Source organism: Macrobrachium rosenbergii, chromosome 1 (genome assembly GCF_040412425.1).
Source record: "Macrobrachium rosenbergii isolate ZJJX-2024 chromosome 1, ASM4041242v1, whole genome shotgun sequence".
NCBI classification, from domain to species: domain Eukaryota; kingdom Metazoa; phylum Arthropoda; class Malacostraca; order Decapoda; family Palaemonidae; genus Macrobrachium; species Macrobrachium rosenbergii.
In genome coordinates, this window is record NC_089741.1 from 54608749 (window position 1) to 54621924 (window position 13176).

A 13176-nucleotide genomic window follows, 5' to 3' on the forward strand; every position below is an offset into this window, starting at 1 on the left:
AGGTATATCCATATAAAAGATGAGGGTTTGTATCCTTGAAGGAACAATTTTTCAAACATAAAAAAAGATAAGCAGCATTTTACAAAGCTGATAAATTCCATCAATACGCAACAAATAATCAGCCACACACAAAAAACAACTAAGCAGACTATCACATACACACACATTCATTTCACTTTGACATAAAATACAGTACATTTTCTCACCAAGCTTACAGGTACTGCATTAGCTACTGTACTGGACAAAAACTGCATTAGAAAATTAGTAAGGGTCTGTAATACACAGTACAGTATATATCATCCTTCTATGAAAATTTTCAAAGGTGTTCCCAACCTAAATTGACCCAACATAAATAAAACTAATAAGAATAAATACTAGCTCCATTTTTTATTTGTTCACTGTTATTTTGTTTTTCAATACTGTAGGCCTAATTCACGACATACACCTTAAATTTAATATCATACTGACCACAATATTAAATGCCTCTCTACAAAAATTGCTAACTGGAATTAAAGTGGATGTACTTCTTTCCAAACTTACATGTGAAAATAACTAAAGTTTTACATATATTAAGCAACAGATAACTCAGGGTATTATGTATTATAAATTCACTCATAAAACAGAAAAACACAAGGCAGTGACTGTAATGTTTGAGCTAGGAAACTCAGTATGTCTTCTGCAGAATTACATGGAGACTATTTATTTTTTTTTTTTTTAGAAATAGCAGCAAAACAATTGACTGTACAGTTAACTTCTACAGTATACAGTACTGTACACTATTGAGCAAGATCATGATGCATGCATCACTTGGACTGTATAAATATTACGAAAACATATCCTATCTAAATTATCAGTTTTAATAAAGCAAAAATATGATGACTCCACAACACAAAAGACATACTTTCAATACTCAATCTTTAATATAACTGACAGCATGCTTTACAGGTTAAAGATTAGAATTAGTGAAAAATGACCTAAAACATTCTACCCACTTTGAAACCTCAGCTGACTTTCTTGTTGCAGAAGCCTTAAAATACATTAACATCATCTGCAGCTGAAGTGTAGGAAGAAAGGGCAAATTCAATCATTTACAGAATAATCAGTCAACAAAAATTTAAGCTTAGAAATTTCCCTATCTTGCTTTACAAGTTAATATTATCTTGTTTCACAGCAAACCCATCACTTATAAAGCCCACACTCATGGTTTTTGCAAATCAAAAGCATTCAATTCATCAATTTTATTAAAAGAGATCATCTGCTGGATGAACACCACATAGTGGAAGCATCCCATGGACCCTGGGTTCCAGGTAGAGAGGGACTCACTTTTAATGTCCAGCTTGTTGACAACAAGCTAATTTTGTTACTTTGGCATATTTAAATTCCTTACATACAAGCAAAATATTATTCCCATTTTATCACTACTCATGCATTTAGCAATTTAGTGGCAGTATGAATCAGTGGATTTGTCAAGCTTAGACTTCGTTTGCAACTAGTAGTGTCTTTGCTTCCTTGCCCCTCTATACTGAATGGTATTTCACTTACGAAAAGTACTGTAAGTACAGTACAGTATATAATTATTCATTTTCTTGAAAGCATTCCGCCTTCCTTAGCCATGTAATGTTTCCCAATTTTCCTATGTTATTGGTATGGTATGCAATTATGGAATTTGGTAATACAACCACTATGAAGTGTTAGACTTGCTAGATGTTTTCAAATGACAACAGTTTATTTCTCTTCAAACTTTAATTTGTTTCTTATTTCTGTATAGTATTAACAATGTTGACTTAGTGTGCACTCAGTATTTCTACAATGTATGCTCACAATCCCTATTTCCTTTGGGCAAGCCCTATGAGAGTTAAGAATGTTAACTCAGCAATAAGGTTAAACTGTTTATTAATAACACCCCCATTTATGTTTTCCTAAGTTTCTCAAATAACAGAAGTACAGTTAACAAGATGTAGATTAATTTCTGTATGGTGCTTTACTCTGTTTATATTAGTATATAAGGCATTATAAATTACATACTGAGTGTTTTTATGCAGAAAATGACATTTTCATAATAAAATTAAGTTTCATATACGTATACTTACCAAGGAATTACATAGCTAATGTTTCTACTCACGCGGCAGCCTTTTAAAAATTCGTGATAGCGTTTCTACTGCTTTTGCGTAAGTGTCAAGCCCACCCACTAAAGGGGAACATGGGAAACAACCTGGCAGTTAAGGTCGATTTTGTTTGTGCCCTTACGTCCATAACATTTTCATTTTCATATAAGTAACTTACCAAGTAATTACATAGCTGCATCCCACATTGAAAGGAGGTGGGATACATGGACATATTCTACTCCAAAACATTAAAGCATGGTACAGTAATGACTTTGAAATAGAAAAATTTGCCAGCATTGAATGCAATGCTTGTTGTTTCCTTAGCTGGTAAGAGAGCTACTGCAGGTGAATACTGTCTCTGGTTGGTGCTCATCTTAACCAGTAGTGGTGTGGCGGTTGAGCCCATGGGTTGCCTCTATTTAAGTGGGGCTTGCAGCAGAGGATGGGCCTGATAGCTAGCAAAGCATACAAAAGTGCCCTTGCACTGGGGGGCAGTACCAATTTTAAAAACAACCAAACAACGCTGTCACCTACTCTGAAAACACCACAACCCATCCACTAAGACTGGTGGGTACTCCAGGTACACTGGCATTCATATGTACTTTGTTGCTCTGGGGTACACGTACCAGATACTTCCTGATTCCCCAGTAAGGCTTCCCACCCTATGTCTGAGCTGTCTGAATAAAAGTCTAGGTCGGGGCTCAGAGGTTGAAGGGACTTCCCTTCTGACAGTCTTTCTTCGGACAGCCACCACTGCAGGCCCAATTTGATCTCTGGGGTGATAGAACACACGTAAGTACGTAAGTGTCCAGTTTGTTTTCCTGTCCCAGCTGGCCTTTAGAAAGAATTGGAGAACTCTCCTGTGCAGTCTGCCTAGTTTGACAAACATCTCTATGATGCCAGAGTCCCCAGTGGGGTCATCCACTGTTGAGCTGAGCAAGAAGAAAGAGCCAGAACACTGTGGACCGTCTGAAGGCAGCTGGAAATTCTCTTGGGAGACAGAAAAGCCCAAAAAGTCAAGAGTTGAGAGTCATCCCCAAATAGAGGATCTCTTGTGACGGGGTCAACTGAAACTTCTGGAGATAGATAAGAAGGCCCAGCTCCTTGGTAAGAAGAAGAATCTTGTGTAAAACCTTCATGCACTTTTCCTTTGACAGGGATCGAAGAAGCCAGTTGTCCAGATACAGACTGACATTGAACCCTATTAAATGGAGCCATTTTGAGAGAGGAGCGAGGACTCGAGTGAACACTTGAGGGGCCACTGAAAGGCCTAAGCAAAGGGCCCGAAACTGATATACTTTGTCTTGAAAGATGAACCTTAGATATGTCCTGTAGTCTGGATAGATCAGAACGTGGAAGTATTCCTCCTGCATGTCTAAGGTTATCATCCAGTCACCCTGGTGAATGGATGAAAGGACTGAATGGTTCGTCTCCATCTTGAACTTTGTCTTCCGGACAAAATGACTGAGGGAGCTTACATCAAGAACTGGTCTCCAGCCCCCGATGTTTTGTAACCACAAACAGTCATAAAAGCCCTCTGTGTTGGAGTTCTCGACTTTCTCTATGGCTCTCTTTTGGATGAGGTAGAAAACTTCCTCCAAAGGGGCCAAATGTCTCTCTGAGCCTCTTGAGTAAGCCGACAATGTGATGGGAGAAGTGACTAATGGGGGGCTCTCCGGGAACAGGATGGCTAGCCCTCCAAAAACTTTGATGATCCACGGCTCTGCTCCTCTGATCAGCCACTTTTCCTAAAACTCTAGGAGTCTGGCTCCTACCAGTGCACGAAGGACTTCCTTCTCACTTTTTGGGCACTGTCTTGGCTGAACCCTTCTTAAAGACCTGGCCATGAATCGGACACTGGAACGGGTCCTAGACTGAGACATGGGTCTACCTCCACGAAAGGGATGCTGCTGGAGGGGGGAGGCCATCTTGGGTGCAAAGGCAGGCGAATCCTTAGGACGCTTGGAGGACTGGGCCAAAAAATCTTGAGTCGATTTCTTCTCAAGGTCAGACGCAATTTCCTTAATTTTGTCCCAAGGGAAGAGGTGATGCTGCTCCAGAGGAAAAAATAATAGGGCTGATTTCTGCATCTGTGTGACTCTCTTAGTAGTAAAGGAGCACCAGAGCTCTCTCTTCTTTGGCACTCCCAAGGTAAATTGAGCGGAAAGCTCTAGAGAGCCATCTCTAATGCCCTTGACCACATTGGACAGGACTCCCAGCCAGTCCAAAGCGATGTCTCCCAATAAATCCTGGGAGGCCTCTATTTTCTTAGCCAGTACTCTCACTGTCCAGTCAGGAAAGCTAAGACTTCAAAAACCTTGAAAAGAGCCTTGACAAGGTGGTCTAGTTCCGCTTAAGAAAACATTATCTCCGCCGACGAGAACACAGAACATCAAGGAGAGTTGATGAGGCCAGAGAAGTCCCCTTGGGAGGGGGCAGTGACTCCCAAAGGAGCTTCCCTGGTGACGTAAGATAAATACCTCCTAGCAATTAAGCGAGAGGGAGGAAAGGTGAAAGATGCTTTTCCTTGCTCCCTTTTAGCTGAAAGCCAATCTCCCACCTCCTTGAGAGACTTCTTGGAAGACAAAGAAAGTACCATCTTGGGGAGTCTAGTCCTGTTGTCCAATTGATTCCTCACCAAAAAGGTCGAGGCAGGTGAGACTGAGGCAGCTGGGGTGAAGAAGGTAGGCAAATTCGACAAAAGATACTGTAGCAGAGCTGCACAGGAAGGAGGAGCAGGTTCTTGATTGACCTCTTCCTCTTCTGAGGAGACCGGGGACAGGATAGCATCAGGAAAAGTCTTGGAAGCAGAGGGAGCTTTCTTCAACATGCTCATGATTTCAGCTAACTGCCACTTAATAGGAACCAACGACAGCTCGTCTTGCTCTAATGGTGAAGGTGGCAGAGACTGTGGTCTCTGAGCAGACTGAAGTGGAGAAACACGCCTGGGAGCGAGTGCATGGCGCTCAGAGGCGGGTGTTGGGTACTGAAGAGTTGGTACCAGATGCTCGGGAGTTGGTGCCAGGTGCTCAGGAATTGGCACCAGGCACTAAGGAAGATGAGCCAGACATTTGGTCACTGATGCTGGGCGCCTGTGAGTGGACATTGGGCACTTGGGAGCCAGGTGAGGGCACTCAGCGGTTGGGCATTCTTGTGAGAAGGCCTCTGGACTATCCCATGTAGATGAAAGTGGATGCTGGACTGGGGCAGGGACAGATGGGTCCACAGCATAACTACATGAAGGCTGTGGGCTGGTACTTGCGTTCTTATACCTCTTACAGGAAATGGATCTGAACGGTGACCAACATCATCTGAAGAGCTCTTAAGCTGTCATGAGGAGTCTAGGGATCGTGCAACAGGCTCGGCTGACGAGGCGACTACCCATGGACAAACCTCACCAGCCTCCCTTGGACTTCCTATACGTCTTCTCCCAGGTTCAGGGGAGCAGGGCAGTGAACTTTGTCTAGGAGAACCAGTGGGAAGGACAGCCACCTCCTCCACTTGCACTAAACTGTCACTCATTACTTTTTTGGCGTATACTTTGTCCATAATCACTTTCAGTGACACTCCCAATTCTGTCACTGTACTCACTACCAGGTTAATCTTCTTATCAAACCTAGATTTGAGACTGGCTATAGTATTAGGGTCAGAAGCAAGGGAACCAGGCATGGGGTAGGTGGATGAATAGTAGGAGGGCCAGTAGTAGGAGAAAAAGCAAGAATAGGAATAGGAGGAGCAGGACTAGCTTCTAAACTAGGTTTAGGAGTACAGTACATGTAGTTTCTAGACTAAGTGAACATCTCTAGGTTCTAGAAGCCGCTTTCCTTTGCCTATCCCTCTCAAATTTATCCAAGTGAGATTTAAGCACTTTCCACTGTTTCTCATCCCATGAAGAAAATTCATTACAAGTTTTCTCCCTGCTACATTCTTAACCCCCTACACTTACTGCAGACCGAATGAGGATCATAAGATTTTGTTAACGTAGTTTTACACCCTTCGCTGCAATAGAGAAAACTAGAAGAGTTAGAATCTGACATAATTCTGCAAAAGGTAGAGAACTAATCCAAAAAAAGCTAATAAACTGACAAAAGCTTGTTGGATACCAAAACAAAGTCATTGTACTTCACCAAAAGACAACTGAAAAAATATGAAAAAGCTGCTGCAAGGGCACCAATGCGTACAAAGAGCCGGCAGAAACAAAACTGAGCTTAACTGCTATGTTGTTTCCCATGTTACCCAGTAGTGGATGGGGAAGCATCACCGCACAAAAGCAGAAGCGCTATCATGACATTTCTAAAAGGCTGCTGCACGAGTAGAAGCTTTAGCTTTCTAATTACAGGCAGTCCCCGGTTATCTGGGGGCTCGGTTATTGGCAATCTGATTTTAAGGGGTTTGTCTAGCACCGAAAACTGGCGATTATCGGCGCCGATATGCGAAAATCGATGCATATCGGCGCCAAAAATCGCCAATACATAACTAACAGATGTGTCAATCTCCGGTTATTGTGCCAATAAGTGCTGAAAATTGCCGATTTTCGGTTATCGGCAATTTTCGCTTATTGTCACACCGTCGGAACGGAACTCCCGCCAATAACTGGGTACTGCCTGTACCTGGTAAGTTACTTATGTGAACAGAAAATTTCTGTGCCTTTCTTATGCTGATTTGCTCTCTTACTTAGAGTTAACAATCTGTCTGAGTTGAGTGCTAATTAGCCATCAGAATGTAAATATCTTATTCCTTAGCTTAAATTAACATGCTGGTTTCCTTCATCTACATCAGTTGGTGTACAGTATTGTTTATATTCTAAATTATTTAACATACCTCAGTTTTAATTGAATTTTGAGTGAAATAACCCACTATGAGCATTGAACATACATTGGTTCTGGTATCTTAACGAGACTTACCTTCAGCACTTTCGATACCAGGTCCAATTTGCTTTCTGTGCCTTTCTTACAAGAGAAATTGGCAAAAGAGTAAAATCTTTCTTTTGGAAATTCCAGTTTTTATTTAAATCATGTTTAACCTTCATAAACTTTGTTATTGAAAGTTTCCAGGTAATCATTATACTGTACTTTCAAGTTATAAGAACTTTTTAATTTTAAACTGGGTATTTTTTATATCCCTTTAACAACATTTAGCATAGAATTTAGAGGCATGAATGGGATGAAGGACCTATCAGGACCCATAATTTATAAACATAGTACATTAATCATTGAGAGAATTTTTGTTTATATAATAATCATTAGGTAGGTCTGTTCTCCTGACCTTACCCACTGACCAACATATGAGCCATATGATCAAAATTAGGAACACTTGGTTTTAAATTCTCTTTTAATTCGATGGGCATGTACTCCCCACTCTCAAACACTAGGGACCCTGGATTGAGTCTAAGGTTTACATCATGTGAGGAACAATGATGGCAGGTGTCAGGTACAAAGGAGGTCAACATAAGCAGTGCCCAGTTCAGGGACCCAAGCACATTTGTCCAGACCAGGACCAAACAAGTGCTAGCTGTTGTGACCCAATTCAAAACCATAGATACAGAGAAGTGTGTGCATACCTAACGTGGCAAGATCAGCCAATACCTTTAACTTGGTGCTGGTACACTGAGAACATAACAGAGGAGACACAGAGACCAGAACTATGGGGTTCATAGTTGAAACTCCCACTGGGACTGTGGCTGCTCATCTATCTGAATCCAGAGCAACAGCAGTAGCAGCAGTGCCCAGACCAATAGAATTCAAGACAGTGATCAAGCAACTGCCTGGAGTCACATTAGCTGCAGTAACAGTTCCAGGTCCAGCAAATCAGGAGAATAGCAGAACTGACACGGCTGCTAAAATCCAAATCTTGAATGGTAAGAATAACTGATAGAAAAGGCACACTTGAACAACAAAAGAGACAGACATCCCCACAGTACCAAACATGAAACATCCTTAGACCACAAGGCCAGAAAAACACCAAAGTATGCAGTCATGGCAAAACAGGATCAATAATAAAGAAACATTAGCTCATGAATAAAGATGTCTCAAAGAATAAGCAGACAAGGTCAGGGTTCAGTGATTGACATTAAGGCTAATGCCCAATGGAATTAACCAGCTTTTGTTGTACAAACAACAAAGGTTTCATTACTGACTGAGAGGATCAACAGTAGTTCCAAACACAGCCGTGACAGTGGCACAGTAGAAGCTAACTACTGTATTGCAAAATATACATGGAGTAAGAGGGTTTTTCATGCCCAAAATTTAAAAGAAGTGCAAATTAGGAGGAGAGGGAGTAAAATATTTCTGCTGGCTTAAAGACACAGTGGGCTAGAAGCAGGCATTAAGTAGGTGGTAGAAAGAAAAAAAATAATAGTAGCCTATATGAAATAATGAGTTTGCTAGACAACTGGTAAATAAATGTTCCATTAGTAAACACAGCAAAAACTTGTGATGCCTTCATAAGGCCTTTACAACTCCATGCAGCAGACATAGGCACTACCAAAGACTATAGAGAAGATTTTTAAAAGGTAAGACTATGCATTGTTAAGATTCATGGCCAAAGTATGGTGGGAATATCATATTATGAATGAGGAAGTTAGCAGATACATGTGGTGTCCAACAACTTAAAAACAGATTAAAATCTCCAAAGACTGAGAAGGTTGAACTTTTGAAAAGAAAGGATAAGAAGCCTTCAGAAAAGTAGCATATATGAAAGTAGATGAATACAGACCCATAGGAAGGCCGAAAAAATCAAAGAAAAAAGGAACAGAGTAAGACCTAAGCCAGATACAATTTCAAGTGGAACTGACAGAATTATAGGAAGTGGAGAGAATTCATGGCAAAATCCGTAATGGGAAAATTGATGTAAAACAAATTATGATGAAAACAGGATTTTTACATCAGCATTGATGTCTCTTTCTGTGCACCTTGACACAAAAGATGATAATTCAACTTTAACAGTGATGTTGATATAAAATCTGAATAACATTTTATGTAAAGCCACAAAATATTTTAAATTCGATATAAATCAGGTTTCTATTTATTCAAAGGGACAAACATCTAAATGCAGTATTTTTATTACTTAAAAGGCTTTAGAAGTAATTCACAACATTTCATGGTAAAAGCCCAGTAAGCTACAATTATCAAAATATAATAATCACATTAGGTAACTTGCTTTTCTAAAGCCTAGCAATGGTCTAAAAGACTAATATATTAATATTTAAACCAAGCTCTAAAATAATTTACTTTTGCTTTCCTAGACAATTCTCTTTGAATGGCTCAAGAACTGAAAGCCTAAACTCTAGACCTAGGCTAAGCAATCTGGACAAACTGGTAATAGCAGGATAACACAGTACTATACCACAGCCAAAACTTGCTATCTAGCCACAAATAAACTACCCTACTACCAATAAAATGCTTTTGAGCAACTTCATTTCCAGACAACAATGTACACTATTTGACATTTAAGCATCAATCAGATTCGTTTTGTCCACAGCTTACCCACAAACCTCAAAACACTACCTAACGTAGATAGTCAATTGCTTTTCTTTTGCACCTTTCACAACTTGTAGCCCATAGCTTAGTCTGCGCCCCTAAAAAAATGTGTTCAACCTATTTTGCTTGGTGACAATAATCAGCCTTGGTCAAGAACTTAGGACAAGCTACCCTGTAAACTGAATAGCCCAGCCCCGTAAATGTAAAGGAGACGACCACACGAATATGCTACATTGTTTTTTAATATATTAGCTATACAATGTAGAAAATGGTGTATATGTCTATGTTTTTACTTTAATCCCCAGGGGTCAGTACTAAACACAGCGTCCCACAGAGTTTCCACCATGTTTAGTACCAGCCACACGGGGATTAACAAAAAACCTAAAAAAAATAGCAGATTTCTTAATGTTTCGGTAATTCTCTCATATTATCCCACCCATACTGCATTATATTCACTTTTTCTATATTACAGCCAAGTGTTAATCATCAGCCGATAGGCCTCTCGTGTGGTCATGTCTCCGCATTTACTAAAAAACAGAACCAACCGACGGATTGATAAAACATGAAGAAATACCAGGTACTGAACGCTGAAAACACTATTTCCCTAGCCTAAACTTGCGTAGATCACGTTAGGCTAACAATGGAACTGGCTAATCCACATCCTACCCCGAAAGTGTCGGGCTAGGATAGACTAGCCTAGCCTACCCTTTGTCTTGCAGAACCAACTTCACAGCTTGATAACAAATACGAGAAAATACGCAACGCACAGGATAACATTAACGACGAAATATTGAAGTGTAAAAACTATGTTACCTAGAAATTTACACCACTGTCGTACCACGGAGACCACTGCCTCTTTGCCGGAAACAGTTTTCTTCCTAATTATATTACCAATTTTCCTTAACAAAATGGCCTTAATTATAAGAAAATTTCGACCTAAGACACATACCTGATGTCATCTTACGGCTGACAAGTCACCCGAGCCATGCAGACGTCCCTGACATGCAAGATGAAGATGGAAGAGAAAAAATGTAATTATACACCCGTGCGTCTCCTTGACATTCCCAGTTATGTTTACATCTTCCTTCGGCAGGTCGTCTTCTTTCTTGGAGGAAAGAGGAATCTGTGACTCTTCGTTCGGTTTGCAAAGAAGTTTATAAATTTCCTTTCATCTTTGCTGTCGAATCAGAGCCCCGGTCTCTCAGTAGCAATACGTGTAGAATATTAGCAAAAACTTGTTCGCATTTTATAGGAGGTATGCTATATAATTTTACGTGCAGTCTGCTGTCGAAGAATTTTACATGAGGGTGTGGCAATTTGCTTGCAGATTCATTACTAATGCGCCATTCGCACGTTGTTTATGAAGTGCATTCTTACGATTGTTTTCTTATATAAAACACAGCTTCTGGTATTATGTGTTAGACACCCAGTATAAATGACACCCAATTCTAGAGCATCGCATTGCATTATCCTAACACTCCTTTACTCGCTGAATTAAATAAACTTTAGCTTGTTGATAGCCTATAGATCCAGTAAGATTATTTAAATTGTTAGTCAGGTATTTTTCTAGACGAATTAGACAAGAAAACCTAGATCATCAATGATAAGAGATATGGGATCCAAACATACATTATCCCAAAGAAAACTGGGATGTAATTTATTTGAATTACTTAAACTGAGTTAGGTCTTATTGTTATTTTTAACCCTTGTGAACTAAATTAACACACGTTCAGAACCGTCCTATGATGCCACGGGTTTCTCCGCGTGGGTGAATAGCTCATAGTATTGTTCGTTCCTGGTACCTTATGGAGTGAATGCGTTTTCTGTGGTCACATCTAATTAGCCCTCAAAAAAAACAGTCAGACCAGATGTTTGCTTAATCCTCAATTCCTTAAGAAAATTCAAACTTTAAAGTATTTGTTCTTAAAACGCTCTGTAAACTAATCTAAATTTATGCCTTATGAGTGTTGGAAATGCATGGACGTACCTGACTAAAATGAAAGTATTGTGAAGATTATGTCATAATTTCTGGTAATAAATCTTCAGACCGTTTTTTTTCTTCAAGAATTCGTAAGTTACTGTTCTATTCTATTATGTTCATTGACCTAAGAAATAGCTTTTCCCTTACTACTTCTGCAATGTACTTTAAGGCCTCACTTTGAACACAAACACACAACACATATTATGTATAAATAAATAAATAAATAAATAAATATATATATATATATATATATATATATATATATATATATATATACATATTATGTGTATATAAAATATATATATACATATATATGTTTATATAAATATATATATATATATACATATATATATATTACATATATATATATATATATATATATATATATATATATATATATATATATATGAATTTATGCTGCTGTATGGCAGTTCTTAATAATTGAGAAAATTTTCCCTTGACTAGGAATAAGTATAGCTACAGTACAGTATTTGGAGCAACAGGGAATTTCTAGGGATTGTCTTGCTGCCCCTTTCCAAGGGTTGGACTTAACGAGTCGCTAGGGAAAACACCTGGAAGAAATCACTGTTCCCTTCTAGCTAAGCCCGAACCTAATCAAACCATTTTGTATTTTCAAATTACTGGCGAGGGAACTTCTCTCGTTAATCAGCAGGTACACGCTGCATCCATCTCTGCAAGCCATCCTGGGCACAATTTCTGCCATAAAAAGGGCAAGTGACAGAAGTCATCAGTCAGTCTGCTTGAGTCCGCCAAAGGCTATGCCCGTCTGATGATCAAGCCACGAGCCTTGCAGGCCCTCGTTTCTTTAACCTTTAAGCCGGAAGTCGTCACAAGATAGTTAAGATCTACCTCATCTGGAGAATCTTCTATCCAAGCATCACAATGAGGCAAAGTACGGAGTGGTGTCAGTATCATTTACCAAGCAGACGTTTCTCCCGCGTTCTTGGACTCAGAATTTCACTTAGTCTATGGGCATTCAGAAATTTTATATAAGTTCACAAGTCATTTCGAGCTTTCACTGTCACCTCGCCACACATCTCACACACCTCCTGCCCTGATGCCTTTTTCTAACTGAATCTCCTTCCAGAGTCTTCGTATATATGGGTATTCATTCGATGTCGAAATCTGGTATAATTTTCCCAAGTTTCGCCCAGAAGAGCTTCCCTTTTCCATTGATGTTTCACGTTTAATTATCTATACAATTCGTTCAACGGTTGTTATCGAGTTAATGTTAGGGTGTCCGAGAGGTCACCCGGCGAGCTCAAGACTTCGATTAGTTCTTCTTACCCAGTGCTGTATGAGGTAAACACCTTGATTTGAACGGGCGACGAACGGTCAAACTCGGCATCTGGGATCCCGTAGCTTCGTTGTCGCCCCTTTTCTGTTTTGCTCTCTCTGTCTTTATCAAAGATTTTCTGTATGCCCTTGTGCGCATTTTAAGATATTTATGTTATTTAATTATAGACTCAATTCCATTATATATATATATATATATATATATATATATATATATATATATATACACATATATATACATATACAGTGTATATACAGTATAAGTAGATGTATACATTCCAGTGCTATTTTTTTT

The 13176-nt window shown here is 39.4% G+C and overlaps 1 protein-coding gene across 21 annotated transcripts in view; it reads right to left on the reverse strand.

Annotated features, from left to right (window-relative positions):
- Nucleotides 1-10894, reverse strand: part of LOC136837769 (IQ domain-containing protein E-like) — a 143427-nt gene extending 132533 nt beyond the window's left edge. For 19 of the 21 annotated variants that reach the window (XM_067103285.1, XM_067103284.1, XM_067103085.1 and 16 more), the window contains exon 1: nucleotides 10533-10671. In XM_067103285.1, the coding sequence (XP_066959386.1) occupies nucleotides 10533-10542 (10 nt within the window). In that variant the 5' untranslated portion in view covers nucleotides 10543-10671. Of the gene's footprint in view, nucleotides 1-992; nucleotides 1055-10532 lie in introns of all 21 variants that reach the window. The other 2 variants (XM_067103267.1, XM_067102810.1) reach the window with 2 other exon arrangements.
- Between the last annotated feature and the right edge of the window lie 2282 nt (nucleotides 10895-13176).